The following is a 22,308-nucleotide window of genomic DNA, read 5'->3' on the forward strand; positions in this document are numbered from 1 at the left end:
AGGCAGAATTTGCTTTGTCTTCCTTTAATTTGTGTGGTTTGGTTCTTCCCTCAGGTTTTCAGGTGTTGCAGAATGTAGGCAGAGACTGTTGCAGCTCACAGTGAAACACAAGCACAAACCTTTTTAATTTTTTTCCTGTATGTATATTCACTGGAGATGAGATTTCCTCCTATGGATGGGTTCAAGCTCTGACAGTAATGTTATATATGTGAGCCCTTGAACTATGAATTAAAAACCCTGTGCTGGGAGGTTTTCAAAAGGGAGTTACTTCAACAGTGACTATATATAAATAGGTGTCTAAAGAGAATTTGTCTTCCACAATAATGTGTAAATGAGTTTTGGGATTTTTTTTGTTTGTATAAGCTAGGAAACCTCCTCAGTTTGGTCAGAGAGGGGATATATAGCTAAAAAACAAAAGGAAAAAATGTCACTCCTCCTAATTTCAGATGTTCCCCTTCCAAATGGGTATGGAGTGGGCTGCATGGGCAGGAATCTGCCCAAGGCTGTCGGCAAACCCCACAGTCAGCAGTGGTTATACCCTCTGGCCTGGAAGCAGATGAAATGTCACACTGGTACCATGGCTACCATGCTGGAGCTTTTTGAGGGCAACACCCCTTGGTGTGTGTGGATGAAGTTGCTAAAACATAAAATCATAAGAGTATGGGCAGGCTTAATGGCAGGAATCTGAGTCAGTCCAACAATCTACCTTCATTGTCTCTGGGGAAGGGTCTCCTCTTCCCTGAAACACCTCCTGGTGCATCTCCTTCCTCGCTCCCACGCGTGGGCACGGAGAGGCACCTAATGAAGAAACCGCGGCGATCCCGTGCACACGCTAAATGTGGTTCCTCTGGGTCTCTGTGACTAGAGGTGTGCTCTGAGCAAGCCGAGACGGGTCCGTGCCGCGCGATGATCTCCCGCTGGTACTTTGACGTGGCCGAAGGAAAGTGCGCGCCCTTCTTTTACGGCGGCTGCGGCGGGAACCGGAACAACTTTGACTCGGAGGAGTACTGCATGGCGGTCTGTGGCAGCGTCAGTAAGTGCCCTCCACGGGGCCTGGGCTCTCACTAACCTCGGCCGCGGTCTGTCCACACCTCCGCTCACTGCTAGATCCTCCTCAGCCTCTTGCTAACCTGGCGTGGGAGTGGGGGACTTCTTGGTGCTGTAGGTGGGGTCTACAGTAGGTAGCCTAGAGCTTAACACTTCCTTAGACCAGGCCTTCGCACTCACCTTCTCTTAATTTTCTGCCCAAGCCTCCTGATGTTTTGTGTGTGTCTCTCTGTGTGTGTGCACATACAATGCATGTACAGGAAAAATCACTGGCATTAGGGAAGCCTCAGGTAAGTTTAGAAATAGCTCGTAGCTTTTACAGTGTATTTTCATGTGTTTCTGACCTTTTTCTAATCAAAGCTGAAAAAATAACAGAATGTTTATTTCCAGGGTTTTTTTTTCTTTTTGTTTGTTTGGGTTTGATTTGATTGAATACTTGGTGTGTGTTTGCAATGAAACGAGGGGAAATGACATTTGATTTTTTTAGGTTTCCCTGCAGTGCACGTGGATGTGGATCACCTCCCACTTACTTTAATTCAGCCATATGTTTTGGTGATCATTTTCCCTGAAGAAAAGTGTTTGCACTGTTATTTTTGGTTTGAGAAGTACAGCTTTCTCCAGCATAGGGCACTGAAGCTGATGAATTAGACCCTAGATTTATTGGCTGGGTTTTGAGAGCCTGTGGAACACTCCCCTCCCGTCTGCCTTGCAAGAACATACTCTTGGGAGAGTGGTGGCTGCCATTTACATCTGGCACATTGAAGAGTGAGTACATATCTCACTGCCCTACCTGTTCACAAGGCATGGAGGAGCAGAACAGAAGCAGCATATTAGGGCTTCTTTTAGTGAAATATTTTCCTAAGTGGGCCTAGGAGTGTTTGCAGTAAGCACAAGGCTTAAAAATGCACACAAACAAAAGCAGAGCCCTAGCAAGGGGTGCTTTGTGTGTCATGGAGCAGAGGAGCTGATCTATATTTTACTGGAGCAGAAACAACAGCAGTCCTAGAGGCACGATTGGTGCTCTAGTGCTCCAGCTGCATTTCATCACAGCCTCTTTTAGAGCTGTTCATGGCAAAGCTCCAGGGAGGGACATGGAGAAATCTACCACAATGTGAGTGAGGAGGATACCTCCTGGACTGTGATCAGCTTCTGCAACAAGACATAAGATGTAGTGAAAAGAGAGATCTGTGCAGTAGGTTGGAGTGAAGTCTAATGTGTTTACTAACAGGACGTTTTGAACCATCAGGTTCCTGTGTTAGTTAAGATGTTTCCAGAGATGCAAAGCATGATTTGTCTCTGATTGCATTCTCTGTTTGCAAGGATAAATGATCTTCTCTTCTAAGACTGGCAGTTTTCTTGCAGCATATGAAGTCAAAAGTGAAATAGGAAACAATTTCTAAGTTCGCTATGTATCGAGTTCATTACGATATTCAGATAAGCCCTGGAGATTCTGCTCTGTCTCATAGAAGTTGTTGGGTTGGGTGTTTTCTTCCTCAGATTGATTTCAGTAAAACAGTGCCAAAACCACTGCCATTTGTGTTCTTTCCATAGTTCTCTTCATGTATTTTGGGATTCCCAATTTTTGGTCTAAGTCATTTTCTCTTCAAGGAAAATGGAGCTGGCTTGAGTACTTGAGCTGCTTGACTTCATTTGCACAACTCAAGCTGATTTTGTATCTCCCAGAGGTTTTTTTTCCTGTTATCTTTTTTTCTTCAGTAGTTTCTCACACATTTTAGTCTATAAGGGTACACTTTCCAAGCTATTTTAGTTATATTTTTATTCTTGGTTTTTCATGTTATGTCAGTGTGTTCTATACCCTGATCTATACCGTTGTTGTTTTTGTTCCTAAAGCAACTTTTTCTTCTGATTTCATGTACTGTTTCAGTCTCACTGTGCTGTTTCTCCTTATTCTTCATCATTTTACTGAATAGAAATTGTAATGAAAATAGTTAGCAGTGCTAAATACAATATGTTTCAGCACTGAAGTGACATCTTGTGTTTAGTACTGATATAATGTTGCTGAAAGAGGTATCACGGACACCACCCTCGCTCCAATCCCACAGAAGAAAAGAAAAACAGTGGAGAGGTTTCCATCTAGGCCACTCCTTTTCTCTCCTATCCTTTTTTTTCTTTCCTCTCTCACCTCCAAGTTAGTCTTTCTATTTGATCTTTGTGCCTCCTCCTCCCCACTTCATGATTATTTATTTAATTGCTTCTTCATTCCTTTTCTCTCCAATGTTCACATTATTGTTGCTCCCTTGTGTCCTATTAACAAAAAAAAAACAGTAAGCCTCTCTTAGGCCAGAGCCAGGATGGATGCTAAAGCACAGCTTTCCTTTGTCTAGCTCTAGTTTGCTTTTCAGGATAAAGTAGTTAGATTTTGCAGAGTAACATGCAATAGTGGATAGCATCGAGTTTCTCTTCTGTAGTGGGATGTTCTGTTGTCACAAATACTCATATACTATGAAATCTGAATACTAATATGCTTAACACTTTGTCTTAAAAAAAAAATAAAATTCATGTTTTATTCTGCTTCTTTGCTGAAGTCTCTTTGACATGAAAAGGTGAGTCTGTCCTGTCATGGAAAGCCTTAGGCTCCCTCCACGATCCGCAGATTTGACTGGAGCTCTGAGGTCTGACAAAAATAATTTCTCTGTTGGGTAGGAGCTACTGCTGTCACATTTTTTTTGTTCATCACCCAGCTCCGTGGAAATTGATACATAATTGCCTTAGGAGTAGAGGGCTTGAAGGATCTTGTTACCAGTTCCTTCAGCTTGCCAGACCACATGCTCGGTCTCTATTGATTTTTAATAAGAATGTTCAGTACTGTCTGGTTTCTGTTCAATACAACAATTCAAAGTTCTACTGTGTGACTGTCCATAATGGCTCCTTTGAAGTCATTAGGATCTGTCAGGCAGTTAATTCGGATTTAATGACCTCAGAATGGGTATGTATTGACAAGAATAAGCAAAAATGATATATTACTGCTATCAAAGGAATGATTTCTGTCTTATTATCATACTGAAAAGTAATCTATTGTACTACCTTTCTTTACTCATCTGTTAATTGTTGCATTTTAAACATCATTAAAGCTACAGGAAATTTTTGTTAATGAGCACTACTTTGAAATTACATTAATGTTCAAGTCTTAATCTGGGGACTTGAGCTGAAAAAATCCATTCTCTGAAATGTGCTTCATTTGTCAGCAGTTCCATAGGAGACAGTTCACCTCAGCTGCAGGAGCTGCTGTGAGCCTTCACGGCACTGTATTTTCATTTGTTCCTCACCTGAAGTGGGAATGAGCTGTGTTCTGGTAGCACAGTCACTTTTTGAAAACTCTGACATAACATTAAAACGGCCTTTTATAGATAGGTGGAGGTTTTTTTATCACTGTACTGAATTGTGTGACTTGCAACAGAGGGAACCAACAGTGCTCGGTGTCATCAGTTCCCTCCTTCCTTGAGTAAACACTGAAGGCAAGTAGGAGGTTTAAATGTTGTCACACATGAGTTTATTTTTGATCGTTTCAGAGCACCATCCCAAGTTTTTGGGTGAATTTAGGTAGAGTAGCATTTCTTCTTTGGGCTAAACACTGTGAACTTACAAACTTGCTGAATCTCTTGGTGATTTTTAAGTGGCAGATGCATTATTTTGAGTGGAAGATATGAGAAGAAACACACTGAAAGCTACGATTTAATAGTATACATGGAATTGCACACAGTGTAGATTAAATATGGTACACCAGACTGACTAATATGGGGGATCCACTCGTTCTGCTTTTTTTACAACAGTGGCTTACAAGATGATACTCTTGTTGTCCATCTTTTTTTTTTATTTTTTGCTTCTTTACTGGGCGATTGCTCATTTTATCTATATAAATTTGCACTTTTATTTCACCTTTGAACCACACATGGAGCCAGTATTGGACTGGGCCTTTTTAATAAGCAAGTGGGTAAAGTTTAGGATTCAAAAAGTTTCATATACAAGAGTTAGACTACTGATAATTTCAAACACTAAGAATTTTATTAGTATGAGGTATTTTTGTGGACACTTTGCTGTACCTTTTTTTGTTGGGTTTGACCACAGAATTTTTTGGTTTGGTTCTTTTTACTCTGTGGAACTTGATAGCTCTTGTTTACAACCTTGGCAGAAGGCATGGTCAGAATACTTCTGTCTGTATTTTTATTTGATGTGACAGGTGAAGAATTTAATGGGTTTTTTTCCCCTCATAAATATTTAAACTTATGATGGCAAGCTGAAAAAGAATGACCTTGCAGCAGAGTGCTGCAAAGATGCTTGAAGAAAATGTGCTTTGAGGACCTCCTCCCAAGCATGAAGGGAATCAAAGAACTTGTAGGAGGGTTATCTGAGCCATTAATGGATGAGATATGTGTTGATATGAGCAAGGCAAAATTGTGTTTGTCAGAGTTGGTGAACAGGAGGTTGCATTCATGGATATGCAGTGAAAGCATGATTGCCAAGTTCTAGCTGTGCATGAGTAGGAAATGTATCTTGAAGTTCTTACACAGAAGGATTCTTATATGAGAAAATGGAACTTAAATCTAATTTAGATGGCAGATATCAACTTTAACTAAGGGAATAGATGAGGAATAATAGGAGTATGGTATGTTTTGCTGTTTTTTTTTTTCCTTCAAGGAATCTCTGTGAGGGATTTTACTAAGCTGTCTTTCAAGCTACCTATTGTTTGATGCCATACCAACTATTTGAATTTTAACATAGTGAAGGAAAGTAGAATCAGTCTTTGCAAAGTAAAGTTCAAGGCAGAATGTAACTTTTAAACTCTAGCTCAAAACACTTAGTTTTAATTATTTTCAGGCACAGGTTGCTACATGGACCTGTAATTATTCTTTGAATACTAATGCAAGCTATGAAACATTGCAGAAAACATATGCTGTGTTTTATGACATGTAGTTTAGCCTTGGTGGGTAATTAAAACAATGAGATAACCTGAATGTTACTAAAGGAGAGGGCATCCCTCTGGAACAGTGCATCCTGTTTCATTTGTTAACTCTCTTCATGTTACCTGTGCCTGAAATCTCTTTCAATTACACTAGTAGGCAGCTTTAAATTATGTACTTTCTAATTCACTTCAGAAACATTCATTTAATCTAACAACAAACTTTTGGAAGCTAAGAAGTGGCTTGAAACTGAAGATGGAGAAGTCCAGGTCCCAAAACTGGTGACTCTTTACTGCTTCAGGTGTGATCCCTGAACATAGAACCACTCCTACTACAGGGGGCTTTATTTCATAACTCAGCAGTAACACACATGAATTTTTTTCAGAAAGAATGTACTTGTTTTTATGTAGTCTGTTAATCCGTATTTTGTCTTCTCAGAGTCCTCACCATTGTAGTCAGAATTGATCAGTTTTTATGAAGGACACTTTTCTTTCAAAGACTTTTTGGATGTCTTAAAGATAATTGTCAAAACATGAAGACAAAGCAAATGTGTGAGATAAATAAAACCCAGCTGAATGGTAATGTGATCAGGCTGAGTGATAAATATGTGGTTGAAAGAGGTGAGCCTTAATATCAGTGAATAACCTGATGGGAGTCTGTGTCATTGAGCATCTTTACTGAAAGTTAAAAAGTGGGCAGCTGAAGTTGAGTGGCCTGAAGGACAGGAGTACCAGGCTCTGATTATGATCAGCACAGTTCATTGTTCTGCAGGCAGCTTCCAGGCAGGGGCGTGCTGCTGACTTACAAGAAGAAGATGTGGCTCCCATAACTCTTGCTAGTCTAGGGGTGGTGCCAACACTTGGAGCACAGCAGTGCTGTCTGTTTGTCCCCCAAAACCTTAAAAAAACAGCAGCAGCAACCTGCTACTTACAGGTAAAATACTAAAACTGGGGATATATCTGCTTTCATCTCACAAGGTCTCACAAGGACTCTGTCCTCCCCTTTACTCCCTAGTTTTAGACAGGGCTCAGAGAGTGGTCTTGGTGAAAGCATGTGTGAAGGGAAGGTAATAAAAGTGAAAAAGAATGGCCTATTGCCTGCTGGTCCCCAGGCTGCAGTGCAAAGAGTGAGAATGGTTGTCTCTATAATGCAGTAGATTATATGTGCTATGTAAGGACACGGTGTTCCATGCCCAGTAGGGATAGAAAGAATAACAGTTCAGCACACACTTTTCTCCAAGCAATTAAATTATATTAAATGTAACAACTTCTTATGTAAAAATGCATCCTTTCCCCTACACTTAAAATAGTGCTGCAGTCTTAGATAAACCTTTCCCAGCCTTGTGTCATTCAGCCAGTAATTTCTCTGGTTTGTAATAAAAAGGTGATTGTTATTTTCCTTCCCTGTTGTTTAGATTCTATTCACTGGCTTTGCCACGCTACTGTAAGTGGAGTAGCTTGTTCACAGAAGCAGGAGCATCCCACCTTGTAATCACAGCTCATTTCATGAGGCAGCAGCAGCAATAATAGAAACCCTTCTTGCTGGAGATATTCCTTTGCACTTGTGATTGTCATAAGTGCTGTAATTAGGTGTGATCTTAGTCAACAACTGAAAGCTTTGATCTTAATCCTTCATTAATGATGCAGTTACGTATGTGGAATTCAGAGGCAGTGAATGCATCCACTGAATACCATATTGTAGTTAGGTAATGCTTTCATTTCAAATGATTCTTATATGCAACAACCAGTGTCATACAGCAAAGGGGCATCTACTGATCCTTTCACTTACATGAGATGGGTGAATGGCTGCTTTTCCTTTCACTGGCAATGCTGATATGGATTATTTATTTTTATGCAGAAGAGTAAAACAGGGTCTGGGGGGCATATTCTTGCAGTTTTTTGCCTTTTGTTTTTCTCGATCTTCTGTTAATGTGAGAATTGTTGTTAAATAGCAAAATGTGTAGTGCACAGTTTGGCTGTATTATTGAACCTCTGCTGTGTCTCCAGGAAGGTTAGGATTTTAAAGTCTAATAAATATTTTAAAAATCTGTTTGTGAATTGACAGATAAAATGGGTGCAAATGTGAAGAAAATGTCAGCTGATGCTGCATTTCTTTCACATCTGTGAACACACACTTTTTGATCAGTCTTCATGCAAGTAGAATGAGTTACCTTATAAAACAAGGCAGTGCATCCTTCTAAGAGCAGGTGGGATCATTAAATGAGGCCAGGCTGCAGATTTTTCATTTAGCTGATTTCTGACCAAATGTTCCCAATTTACTGTTAGAAAACATGCAGTACATCTCCATAAACAAAGCTCCCAAATGTATTGGATTGCAAAGGATCGGTTTTGTGCCAACAGCCCTGAAGAAATTTTGCAATGTTTCTGCTTTATGCAGAAGGGAAGCTCAGGGTTTTTGTAACTCTGTCTTTTTTTCCTGGGGTGCCAGCAGCTGGGCACTGTTATGATGAAACCCCATTTCTGCCTAGCATCAGTTTCCAGCCATCAGGCCTCAGTTGTTTCTTTCCGATAAAGCTGTTGTTAGGAATCTTTTCTTAGGAGAGATTTTCTAAATCAGATTAGTAGTACACTCCCTGGTGGGTGACTGTAACTGATTGAGCTTCTTACCAGGAGACAGGTCTCCCAAGCTCCCATGAGTTCTCATGCCTGTTTCCCAGCCCCCTTTTTTTGGGGGGAGCATGCAGTGGAGAGGCTCCATATGGCCTTACACCAGCCTTTTGCTGAAGGTCAGGGGTAGTAGCAATCCCCTCCTGTGCAGTGCTGCTCTTCATCAGCGTCAGCTTGGAAGAGTGTATTACAGTCAGGTGTCGATGTCCTGCCCTCATCCTTTCCCTGCTGCTGGACACAGCCTGGCTGTCTTGGGAATCCAAGCCTGTGGCGTTTAATGCCCACTCACTGTTTGGTTTTGCACAGCTTTTGGAGGGGTCTTGGTGCTCTGACATCCCTGGCATCCAGCACTGAAGTCAGATTTTCCAGTTCTCAGCACCTGCTGCTCTCACCTGTGCAGAAACACAGCACCAAGCATTTTGGTGGAAAGTAAGGATAGTGTCCGAAAATCCAGCCTGTCAGGGCTGCCTGTGTGAGACAAGAGCTTTTGAAAATCAAACCTTGAATGCAGAGGTGGCTTAACTGAGCTCTAGTGCAAATGCTGGTGACCTTTTTTCCTGTTTAATAAATTAAAGGTTAAATCTGCATAATTTATTGGACAGTTATTTAGATTGTCACTTCTTTCCACTCACATTTGTACAACTTGAATTCAGTTAGAAAAAATAAATCCATAAAACATGGAGAAGGATGATGAATGTGCTAGAGCTCTCCCCCATTTCATCCTCCCATGCTGAACCCCTCTGTGTGCCACAGAGGCAGAGAGAGGAGGATGAGGAAGAGGGGAATCTCTTCAGAACCTGACTGAAAGGTGGAACTCACTGCTACACCATAGTGTGAATGTTAAATCTCATGCAAGTTTTTTTGGGAAAAAAATAAAATTAGAGCCATGGAAGAAAAATCCAGCAAGGTTAGTTAAACATTGCAAAAGAGTATTCCCTGCTCTTGCCAGAGGGTGTTGGATGAGTCCCTGGAAGGGATGGCCTTTGCTCGGTGGTCTGACACTCTTAAATTCCTTCTTGCTTTGAAATAACATTTTCTCTTCATTTTCTAAAAGGAATTAAAATGCATAATACTTAGCTGCAGCTTCAGGAAAGATGAAGATGAAATTGATTTGATGCTTGAGAGATTAAAAGGCAAAGACATGTCGAACTCGGGAGCATTACAGAAATGTTCTCAGTCAGCATGAGCTTTGGGTGATTTGTTTTTGGAATTTGCTTACACTGGCTGTAGCCTTTCTGGCAGGCAGCACTGCACCCTAGCACAAACCAGGTTGTCCTTGAAGATGGGTTGTCATCATTAAGAGTTTAAAAAGAAAGAAAATTTTAATGCTTTTATAACAGCATCGTAGACTTGAAGTGGTCTGAAGTTGTAATAGTAACCACTGAAAATATTGAGTGGCATCCTGTTTTGTGTGTCTGGAAGCTTATTTGTTCCTGTTTGATTGTTACAGCACTTCAGTAACTAAGTTTACCATCTTACAAAATGTAAACTTGTAATTCAATATTTATGAAAAAACATAATGATGGTGGGAGGAGTGATGCTTTGCACTGCCTAAGATTTCTCAATTAGATTTTTTTTTTATTTGCTTGTAGATTATTATTTTTTTGTTTTGAGACAAGCAAGACCTTTCCTTTGATTCACTGAGTAACTTGGAAAATCCACTGTGCAGTTTATACCAACAACACCCAAAACCATTCATGCCTATTGCAGAGAACATACAGAGATACCTCAAATGCAGCCAAAATGCATTTTCAATGCTTTTGGGGTTATACATCTAAGGAGAAAAACTTTGGGTTTGGGGTTAAGTTTTTCTTTAAATTTGAGGATATATTTCATTGGATATATTTAATTTCACATTGTACTCCTAACTGATGATTTTAATTTTTTTTTAATAATTTAACACAGATGTGCTTATATTTGAACTCGTTTGGGGGGAAGTGGTCATAAATAAATATCGGTTGCTATTACTCCTTCTGATCTTCAGATTCAAGTTTGCTTTTGTTGAAGACATTGAGAAACATTTGGGATGTGGGAGTATCCTGATTTTTCACTGCCTGTAGTAGTCTATCTACTAAAATGAATTACCTCTGTAAGTGAAGTTCACTGTAGTACATGTAGTCAAACTCATTTAAAAAAAAAAAATCCTGCACAGGTATGTGTTTGTTCTGTGTTTCTTTGGCAGTAGTTGAACTAAATGTGATCAGGGAGATGAAATTAATTATATAATAAAATATTTAGGCACAATATAGTTGAAGTAGTTGATCATCATTGGAAAGTTTTTTAATTGCTGTTATTGCCTAGCACAGAAATTGCTCTAATTAGTGCAGGGGTTGTTGGATGTCAGTGTATAGTGAGGGAACTGTTGCTCACTTTGCTTGAATTGTCCCAAATGCAAATCTTTCCACTGCCACTGTCACAGGTATCACCCAGTTACCTGACAGGAATGGTTAACAATTAGTGCAAGCTGTCTGGTTATTTCCAGCATCTGTGAGGGGGTTTCTTAATCAAAGTTGTTAGAAATTAAGTAAATATCTGTGAGGCCAAACTGTTGCTAACAAAGAATTTGAGATACTTCATTAGCTACTGTGGAGTCCACAAGTGCTTTAAAATGTATTTGCATTCATACTTAGGAGTTACAATTTACCTTTTAAAAATATACTAATATACAAAGCATGTAACTTTGCAAAGGGCTTTCTACTGGCTTATGGACTTTAGTCATTGCTAGGCTTTTATCCGTACTTGGAATTTTTCCTTTGACAGCAGTTTCTAACCTGTTTGAAGAACATTGCTTTGTTCACTTTGATGAGTTTCTCCTGGTTTATAAAATGGGGCAGGAGGGGAAATCCTGTTATATTTATATATATTTGCTGTAACATGCTCACCTAAACCACATTTTTGTATCTTCCTCTGACGCTAAATAAATGGCTTTATTCCAATGGAAACTAGAGCAGATGCTTCTTGCTTGATCTAACTAAATTTTCCCTGTACCTAAGTAGAAATTCTGCTTTTCTTCCCCCTCTCCTTCCTCACCCCAGTCCCTACCACAGCTGCTAGCACTCCTGATGCTGTTGACAAATACTTGGAGACACCTGGAGATGAGAATGAACATGCCCATTTCCAGAAAGCCAAGGAGAGACTTGAAGCTAAGCATCGTGAAAGGATGTCTCAGGTAAGGGGAGATCTCTTTATTCCTGAATGGGGGAGTTTGTCTGTCAGGTCATAAGATGCTTGTGATCCTTCATCTTTGTCTTTCACAAGGCTTCATCCAGGTGCTCTGCCCATTTGCAATGCTGTAAACACACCATTTTCTGCCTTTCTGACTCTATCTAAGAATTCAGCTGCCTGACACACGTTTGTGGTTGGGTCACCACCAATCATAAGTCACTACAGTTGCTTGTGCTGGTTAAAAGGAAAAAAAAAAATCTGTTAAAAATTGTTCTTATCTTTGTGGAAGAGTGTTTGTTTTGTGAGATTATTCTTGCTTTTAAGTAAAGAATTTGGCCGCTATATTAGTTGTCCTTCTCTTTTGGCAGCTGAAGGATGTGGCTTGTGATGAGCTTTGTTCTCTGTGTGTGTAGAAACAGGGCTGTGCCCTGGGGTAGTGTAGAATCACATATAGTTCATCCAATGGTCTTGAGCCTCAAGGTAACGTGAAATGTGTCTGAAGCCAAAGAAAACAGGAAAAATTGATGCTTTTGAACTGAAAATCCAAACTGAATCAACCCTTTTCTTTCCTTTTAACCAAACAGATTTGTGTAGCCTGAAACTCTACACTGTTTTTAATCCTATTGGACACTGTAAGAGATAAGTTATCCACTCTCTCAGAAATAGGGCTTATAAATGCCAATAAAAAGTGGTCACAGTTCTGCTCTAATAGCAACAAAGAAAAAATATAAGAGATTTAAAGGAAGACCTGTGGTGCATATTTTTTTAGGATGGAACAACCAGAAAAATTTAATGTAGTGTGATTCAGATGCACTGCATATATCCTTGTAGCCAATTTACTGTAATTTTTCATTGTAACTTTGTTCCCATGATGCATTTGCAGTGTTTCTCTCTGTTACTGATACATTAACCTTTAGCTCTGTGCTGTTATTCTAAAAATGAAAATTTGTATTAATTAAAATGAAATTAAGCTCTTAGTATAAGTCCCTGCCTACTGGCACTGTAGCTGTGCCTGGCACTTTTCTGGTAAATAGGGCAGGACATCTTACCTGATAGTCTTACCTGATCTGTGCAAGGCACATACTGAGAATATGACACTTAATAGATAGGAAGGTAGGTGCTCCTCATCTTCCTGGGAAGTGCTGTAGCACGAATAAGCCATCTTCTCTTTAACTCGAGAAAATAGTGCCAATTTAATGAGCAGAGAATCTGGAGGATAAAAGAGGCACACAGCCTGCCTGGCAGAGGAGAGAAATCCTGCCCTGGCTGGGCATGTGGAGGGTTGGTGTGTAATGCAGTCACCACCCCATTATTCCTTCTCCTTGAAATATCATTTCTGTAAAAAGCACTGTAGGGGTGGGTGTCCTGAAAGCAAAGGACAGTCAGTGCAAAAGGCGTAGCCTTCAGATCCCTACCGTGGTTGCAGGTTTGCCTCCAAAATCCCAATATATCAAGCTGAGTAATGAAGGGCAGTGTCTGGGTGAACTGTGTATTTTCTGTTTTCTACAAAACTGTGTGGAAAAACGCTGCTCAAATGCACAGGCACCCAGAAAACATCACAGAGACCACGCGGCGTCAGCGCTCGAGGCCAGCAGAATTACCACACAAAGCACTGAGCTGCAGCACCAGGAGACTCGAGGGTAAATGCGCTGCACATTTCACGTGTGCTTTTGGGCACCCTCACATCTGAAGGCTGTGGTTCAAGGGTTTGGCTGGAGCTCACCCCGGTGCCCTCGTTAGCACAGGCCCAGCCATCCTTCCTGTCAGCGCTAACGAGCAGCGGGTGAGGCAGGTCAGCTCCCTGTCTCGCTGCAGTGTCACTCCTCCAAAAACAGCTCAAATAACCAGCTCCGGCCAGTTCAGCAAGCGAAATCAGACCTGGAAAGAGCACCACGATAGGTACATTAAAAATACAAAAAAAATCAATCATTAACTTGCTTAAGCTGCTTATGAAATCACTGAAGGAGGTATGTCTTGAAGCACACAGACCCCCTGCAGTTTCGAAGATGAGAGTTAATTTAGGTTTCTAAAAGTTAGTTTTCCCTTCTATGAGCAACATTTTGTTACAGCATTGAATTCTCCCTGTTAACTTTTCAAATGTTTAAATAGTAGCAGATTTTATAGCTAGCTTACCATTCCATGTTTTCATATGTGAACATCTGTGTCCAGTACCACTGGTTCTCTTTTCTGGCAATTTATTTTAACATTGCTTTTTACATTTTCTTTATAATCAGGTATGTTCCTAATATATATTTAACTAGGTGTTTAAATATATATTTAACTAAAAGGTAATCTGAAACTCTTATTTGTTATGTTATAAACAATGCTGAATACATTAACTCAGTAAGCCTTTGCTAACAATGTTTTTCTCTTTAAGAAGAAAAGGAAACAAGTACCTAGCTAAATCTTCCAGCTGCACCAAAATTATTCTTTTTTTTTTTAACTCAAAGTCCAATTTTTTTTCAAAGCTGAGAAATGGAGGCTTATAAAGCTGCAGAAATGTCCATTTTTCTTCCATTGAAAAGAGAGGAAATGATCACTACTTTTAGGGAAATGATCAAATCAGTCCTTAATCTTGATAAATGTGATAATCTGAAATAGATTGGTTTGCTCACAAAATACAGATATTTCTTTTATTTAATAAAGCAGTGAGTTTTAAAATAGTATTTGATTTGATGCACACTTTGCAACAGCCAGTTAAGTAATAAAAATATCAAATGCATTTTATTTCACATATAAAACATAATCATCTAAAGAGTAGGAAGGTTTATCACTAAAAAATTATATTGAAATAATCAGGGCAAATGCAAATATTCTGCATGTCCTCTTTCTGGGATTTCCCTTTGTTTACCATGAAATTCTGACAACTCTTATTTCTTTTTTTCTTGTATGAAGATGTTCTCACAAGCAGAGACCCAACTTCAGTCGGTGATTGTGTCACCTCATAGTTCCCAGCTCGTGAAAGACTCCTTTACTGGGGGAGTCTGTCTCTGTGCTCCTGGTGCATCTCTGGTTCAGACTCTTAATCCCTTCTGCTCTCAGGTGCCCATCCCTTTAGACTGTGGATCATGGAAGTTTTTTGCACCACACCTGAAGCAATAAGGCTTCTAAACCTTCCTAGGCAGTACTCTAAAGAGACTTACATTAACCTACAATTTTAAGCTTTTCCCAAGAATTATTAGTGCAACCCCCATACCAGGAAAACTCCATTCCCATGCAAACAGGATAGTCATTCAGTGATCCAGATGTAACCTTTAAATGCTTGCTATTCCCTGACGTATAACTGGGAGAGGTCATGCTGATTGCAAAGTACCGTGGTTCTTGTTTCACCTTCTGGTACAATTCCCCTTTTCCTCTTTCTCTTTTTAGTTTGTTACCTCCTGCGCTGCTCCCTTACTTAATTAGTTGCCACTAAATAGTCTGATGAACCAGATACTGAACCTTACTCAAGGGAGCAGTATATTTATACATTTCTCTCCTCAGACATCTTGTGACGTCCTTGTATCTTAAATTTACTCTTCCTCTGGCTGTTTACAGTATTTTTGGAATCATAACATGTAGAGTCCTTATGATAGGAACTTAATGATACCTTGTGTCCTAGAATAATCTTACATCTTGAAAGTTTATTTCCAAAGCAAATATCTGAAAATACTGCAGTCCTCAACCAACCTGAATAGAGCTGGTGTTATGTTCAGGATTTTTTTTGGCTCACTGCATGCCACTTGTTCCAACATCCTGGAGAGGTCTTCAGCTGATTTTTAGTCCCGGGGCTCTATAGAATCATAGAATGGTTTGTATTGGAAGGGACCTTAAAGATAATTTAGTTACAACTCCCCTGCCATTGGCAGGCACACCTTCCACTAGATCAGGTTGCTCAAGACCCCCAACCTGGCCTTGAACACTTCCAGGGGTGAGGCATCCTCAACTACTCTGGGCAACTTGTGCCAGTGCCTCACCACCCTCACAGTGAGGAATTTCTTCCTAATATCTAACCTAAGCATACTCTCTGTCAGTTTAGAGCCATTCCTTCTTATCACTGCATCACTACTTTTTTGCACTACATGAAAAAAGTCCCTCTCCTGCCTTCTTGGAGGCCCCCTTTCAGACACTGAAAGCTTCCTGTAAGGTCTCCCTGGAGCCTTCTCTTCTCCAGGCTGAACAACCCCAGCTCTCTCACCCTGGCCTCACAGAGGAGGTGCTCCAGTCCTCTGATCATCTTCATGATCTCCTCTGGACCCACTCAAGCAGGTCCACGTCCTTTTTAAGTTGGGCCCCAGAGCTGAATGTGGCACTGCAGGTGAAGTAAGGGGCAGAATCCCCTCCCTTCTCCCTGCTGCCCATGCTCCTTTTGATGCAGCCAGGGATACATTTGGCTTCCTGGGCTGTGAGTGCACATGGCTGGCTCTTATTTGTTTTTTCATCCACCAGAACTCTGAAGTCCTTCTCTGCAGGGCTTCTCTCAGAGCACTCATTACCCATTCTGTATCAATGCTTGGCATTGCCCCAATCCAAGTGCAGCACCCACGCTTGGCCCTGTTGAACTTGAACCTGAGGTTTGCACGGGCCTGCCTCTCAAGCCTGCCCAGGTCCCTCTGGATGCCATCCCTTCCTCTAGAGTATCAACCACATCACTGAGCTTCATGTCACTTTGCTGAGAGTGCACTCAATCCTACTGTTCATGTCCCCAACGAAGATGTTAAATAATACCAGTTCATGTATTCCCTAAATTCCACCATCTCTATTACTGTGTGTAGGAAGGCTGTTTCCTTCCTTAAAACTGTCAGGCTAGTAGGATTACCCCCTCATTTACAGTCAGGGCTCTTTGGAGAGGTTTAATGATGTTATTACCAGAAAAAGGGGCAAGACTTAACATGGAACAAAAGCCCCTGACAAAGGTAGATGCCTTATTGGTGTGACTTTTACCTTCTCGGTAAGCCAACCTTCAGGCAATCACCTCTGCTCATCTGATTGCTGTCACCCAAATGTCTGTCATAAATTCTTCTCTTTCAGATATGCTTCTGTGCTCCCGTGTAAAAAATGGGAGTGAATTCTGCTGCTTTCAATGTAATGAGATTTTTGTACTCTTGATAATGAATGGCATTTTCCATACTGCTTCTTTCCCTCTTGCTGACCCCTACAGCCCTATTTCAAAAGGAGTCTGCCTCCTGAGTTCTGAAGAAGTTTGACTTTGAAATGGCTTACTGCTTAAATCTCAATCAGAAGTTGTCATTTTCCCTCCTCAAAGCCACCAAAATGCTTGAAGAGCCATAAATCTGTGTCTCTTTCATAGATCTGTGCTGTCAGCGAGGGAGAATAGGTTTATAAGTGCACCGAGGCCAAGTTATTGAGGCCAGAATCTCTTATTGATAAATAATTTCAGTGATACTGAGTTGATCTGTTTTTACTATGACTGCTTTGTTGCTGTCTTGAGATACGCTCCAGGGCTTGGGGTGAAAAGGAGGATGAAAACTTGACAACAAAATCCCATATATGGAGTCAGTGTAGAGTGCAGGTGTCAGCATGCTGGGCAATCAGTAAGGCCTACAACTCTGTACAGAACTTTTCAAGATCTGGGGCTTCTAAAAGTCTCCTTTGAGCCCACGTTTGTAGAATGCTTTTTAAGGTCACAGGCTCAACCAGGTACCCTGGGGCACCACCACTGCTGTCCATCAAAGAGCTTGATTAGCAATTTCCAGTGTGTCGGAAAACTGGGAAGACTAAGACAGGAAGTGGTGGAGGCTCAACTTGCAAACATGAGGCACAGCAGGTCTTACTTTTCCTGCCTTTGGTATTGGTCTTGGTAAAATTTCAGTCATGCATGTGAATTTTGAGCTTTTTTTAAAATCCTCTTTGACTATTTCTATTAAATGGTTTGAAAGTGTGTGTTTTATTGAGAAAGGAAGTAAAGGAAATGCACGTTGTGAGTAATTGCTTATAGGCTTCTTCTGTCATCTTCAGACATGGTGCTAATCCTGCCCATAAACAGGTCACCTATTTGTGTGCACTGCATTCAGTGAGAACAGTTGTTCCTGTATAAAATGTGTTACCTGAGGAGATTGCTGTCTAGGTGTGAAATGAGTAAAGGCCCTAGGTAAGACCACAGGAAAGTTTCAGATGTCATGGACAGCAAGTAACCCATTCCCTGAGTATTGAAATACTGCTCTTTGTTACAGGGCGAGGTGGCTTCTCACATTGCTCAAAGAAATGGTACTGAAAGTTCTCCTACATTATTTTTCTGTCAGTGTTGTACTTGAGATATATATTCAATTCTTGGAGTGTTGCTAAACCCCCTATTTCTGGACAAGTAGGTGGATTAGCACAAGTTATGTGTAATTTTTGATCTGTCCTACTCAAAAGCCAGCGATGCAGCCCAAATAAACCTAAAAAATTTTGCGGTGACAATTAGAATGAGTTGAAATTCACTCATTTTGTCCAAGGATGTACATAAGTGGAAGCAGTTTTCTTTCTGTCTGAGATGAAAAAGGATCAGTGTGTATTTCAGCCATGGAGACCTTCACTTCCCTTGCTCGAGGGCTGGTTAACGTCTGTGTTGCTTCACAGTGGAGCTGTGAAGGAGGGCTTGGCACGGTGTTCAGGCACAGAAGTACCATCTTTGTTTAATTTAATAACAGGATCTTACCTTCGTTAAACGTTGCAACCACTTTTTTTATAGAGATAAAAGGAGGAGAGGAATGTAAAAAGATGACTGTTGGAGCTGCAGTGTTTGGCTGTTGCTAAGCCCTGAGACGAGAGGAGAATAGGAAAGTCACGCTCCTTGTTTTGTTCACTAGGTCATGAGAGAGTGGGAAGAGGCAGAACGCCAAGCAAAGAACTTGCCAAAGGCCGACAAGAAAGCTGTTATCCAGGTAAAGGAAAACTCAACCACAACCTTGCCAGCTGGGGCCCCAGTTAAAATGCAAGGGGTGCTGGGTGTGATGTAATTTTAAAACCTACTTTCATGGAGATTCAATGTTATTCTCTGCTCTTGTTGCTATTATTGTTTCCAACTGTTAGTGGCTGCTGAGTGTCTCTATACTTTGCAGCCAGTCCCTGGAACAGCAGTGCAGGACTTGTGACTGCACAGAGGGGTAGAATTTCATCTGAGTTTAGATATGCCTTCAGTGAGAACTGAAAACTTGTTTCCTACGGGCTCCTATCAAAATTTAGGCTGTGATAAACTAATACGAGCTGCAGGACTTAAACTCAAAGCAGAGATGGAAAATGTGATTTAAGGAAAGGATCGTCATCAGTTTTATCTGAAAGAAACCCTCAGCCAAAAATTATTTTATCCAAAATTATACTATAATTCAAAAATTCTGACAAGCCAGACACTCCTTGAATCCCACTGTCGGATATTATTCGGTACTGCTGGAATGATTTCAGGGCACAACTATAAAAAGGAAACATTCAGAACCAGATTGGTTTGCACATTAGATCCCACAGCTTTGCTCTCTGTAAGTGTTACCCAGTCAGTCTTTTCCTCTGTTGGAGTAAGTTTGGGCTCAGTTTTTCTTCCTGGTGACCAGTTTATTAGGAAATTATAGTGACTGTCTTCAGGTTGGACATTTTTCTTTCCCCATATAGGTTTACTCATGTAGTCATGATGGCAGGGGTGTACACTTGTCAGACTCCTTCCTGCTCTGGGCACAGTTCTCTAGTGCTGAACCTTTGTCTTGAGGCAAACAAAGGATTCCTGAACATGTCAGGAATATTTCATTTTATTATTAGATTAATAAAATATGACCAGATGTTCTTGAATACAGGGCACTGCAGTTCCCACTGAAATCAGTAAAAGGTGCATTCAAGGCAGAGTTCCTGGGAGCCAGACCAGATTGACATGGGGAAAGATTTTGGTGGTTTGCAGACAGAGGTGCTCACATCTGCTGGTCTCCGCTGATGTCTTCACTGTTTCTGTTGTGACTGATATTTTTTTCAGCATTTCCAGGAGAAAGTGGAATCTCTGGAACAAGAAGCAGCAAATGAAAGACAGCAGCTGGTGGAGACTCACATGGCCCGGGTGGAAGCGATGCTGAATGACCGTCGCCGCATTGCTCTGGAGAACTACATCACAGCCCTGCAGACTGTGCCACCCAGGGTAAGTGTGATGCCACAGCCTCTGCAGCTGTTCAAAGTCACTGTGGTTGTCCTGGGGGAAAAAGAGGTGTGCCCAGTGCAGTCCAGCTATGGAGCAGGGAGTATGTGTCCCTGTGCAAGAGCTACTACAGCAGTCAGTTTGCATAAATGCAGACACAAGCACCTCCCATAAGTAGCTACAGATGGATAGATACATACGTAAAGGTACTTAAGCATACGATGTGGAAGTGATTTGGCTCTCAGAAATTGCAGCTGTTCACAGATCCTGCAGGAGGATGATGAAGTGTCCCTCCAAGTGATGCACAGTAAGATGTCAACATGGAGCTTAAAGATGAGGGTGGTTGTGATTTTCTGTTTTGTTTGTTGAACTGTTGAAGTGTTTGGTGAAGGATCTTCTGAGAATTGTTGGATGGCATGAAGACACACACTAGCAATTCAAAGTTGTCTGGTTTGGATGTGATGGCTTTTGGTGGGTGTAAACATTTAAGTTCAGAATGAGGATTTAATGGAATTTTTAATGACTTCATATCTCATATTGTGTTCGATACCACAGTAACTGGTCAGTGAACTCCAGAAGAAGAGAATCTGCACAGTGGAAAAGCTGTAAAAAGTTTTATATACCTCTCACCTTGAACACTTCCTAGATGGAAAACACATTGTTACACTGCTGAGTATTTTAGTGAGTTTGACCTCACAGGGAATTACATCAGTGTGACTAACCTGCTTAAATTGTGTATTTTAAGTGAATTTCCTTCTGCAGAGAAACCTGCATATTTGGTGAGCATGGAAAAGTGATCATCATCTTAGTTCTTTATCATTATCATCCTTGAACTTTTTTCTCCACCCCACGGTGCAAAACCCTCTTGTTTTTACCATGTCTGCCAAGTCGAAGGAAAATCTTTTATTCAGGTAAAAGTGTCATGGGGAGACTTCACGGTAGTTGTGTGAAGAATTAATGTCTATTTTGCAGTACAGTAATTTGTAGAAGATGAAGCCATTCTGTGTGAAATTGGAAGAGGATGTTATTTGACCTGAGTGTGATTTGCTTATTATAATGTCTGACCACAGTGAGGGTAGCGAAGGGCTTGGGCTGATTTAGGGGACAGATTAGCAAGTTAAAGCTGGGATGCAGGTTCCTTTAGGAAACTGGAGTCTGCAGCTCAGAACTGGGTGAGGTGAGAGCATGGACTGGCTGCAGGTCGTGTTTGCTTTCTTGCAGTTGGTTTTGGGCTATTCACTGGAGGTGGGGTTTCACGTTTGGCTTTAGAGCTAAACTTTCCTGCTGTTAAGTTGAGCACTGTTCAAATATAATTCTGTCTGAAAAGTAGCCCAGTAAAATGATTTGGTTTCAAACTATGTGTGGATCAGGCTGACAGCTTGGTTCTGCAGGTATCTGGGGTTGTGGAAGAGGATGATGGGGACCACATAAGAGCAGAGTGATCTCTAGGGCTGCCAAAATGTGCTACTTTATTCCTAGCACTGGGGAACTCAACCTTTCATGTTTATGGAATGCACACAACACAAAGTGAACTTCAGCTGCAGAAGTCTAAGGGACAAAAATGTTAACAATGACTTTGGGACCAGAAGAACTTGCATTTTGTGCTTGTGCTGCTTGTAGTCAGCTCCCAGGACATGAAAATTAATGATACATTTCCTGTGTCAGAGGGAGAGCATCAGGCCTGACAGGTTCTGTCCAAGAACATGGCTTGATACATGACTCCAGTAGAAGTTTTGAAGGTACTGTTGGAAAGACTGAGGTGCATCCTATATTGAGTATATATCCTATATATATATCCTACAAAAGCTAATAATTCTGAAAGGAGCAGGCAGCAAGCACAGAGGTAACATGAGCTGAAGGTGCTACCAAATGGGGACTCATGTCAAAACTGACAGGGGTGAACAGTTTAGAAAATAGTATCTTTAAATAAGTCCTTAGTCAGTCGTGCTGATGGTCCTGTCCTTACCTTGGCATTTTTTGGTTGTGTGCTCTGTAGCTGCTCACAGTTGACATGTGTGCCCCTGAACTGCTGGTCAGGTGTGGGCCAAAGCCCATGACAACACTGACCTTGAATTCAGCAGGAGGATTTGTCTGGCTGTAGTGTGAGGATGAAACCTGGGGAGTGATTGATGGTGGCTGAACGGCCTAATGAGTTAATCCAGTCCACTTACTGCTCTGCAGATATGGAGCCAGAAATCTGAATACACTCTGAATCCAAACTTCGGCTGCATTGCCAAAGAGAAAATGGGATTAATGGAAAATTCAGCTCTGATAGCCTAGCTATATTTTACTCTGGCAGTTCAAACCCCCTTTCACAACCTTCAAGTTACATGGTTTGCTATTAGTATGTTTACTACAAAAGTAGATTCTGAATATTTAAAGTGATAGAGTCTCTTTCTCTAGACTTGTAAGGGCAGAGTCTAGGTTTAAATTAAAAAGTAAGTTAGGCTTTTTTATT

At 41.0% G+C, this 22,308-nt stretch overlaps 1 protein-coding gene across 2 annotated transcripts in view; it reads left to right on the forward strand.

The window, feature by feature from the left end:
* The window catches only part of APP (amyloid beta precursor protein), a 203,032-nt gene that overhangs the window by 126,035 nt on the left and 54,689 nt on the right, over window positions 1-22,308 (forward strand). The window contains exons 7-10 of one of the 2 annotated variants that reach the window (XM_051779758.1): window positions 866-1,033; window positions 11,629-11,762; window positions 18,550-18,624; window positions 19,695-19,853. In XM_051779758.1, coding sequence (XP_051635718.1) covers window positions 866-1,033; window positions 11,629-11,762; window positions 18,550-18,624; window positions 19,695-19,853 — 536 coding nt within the window. The remainder of the gene's footprint in view (window positions 1-865; window positions 1,034-11,628; window positions 11,763-18,549; window positions 18,625-19,694; window positions 19,854-22,308) is intronic. The other variant, XM_051779760.1, reaches the window with a different exon arrangement.

The sequence above is a fragment of the Manacus candei genome, unplaced genomic scaffold (genome assembly GCF_025592945.1).
Source record: "Manacus candei isolate 608988 ecotype Guabito, Panama unplaced genomic scaffold, ASM2559294v1 h1tg000014l, whole genome shotgun sequence".
Taxonomy (NCBI): Eukaryota; Metazoa; Chordata; class Aves; order Passeriformes; family Pipridae; genus Manacus; species Manacus candei.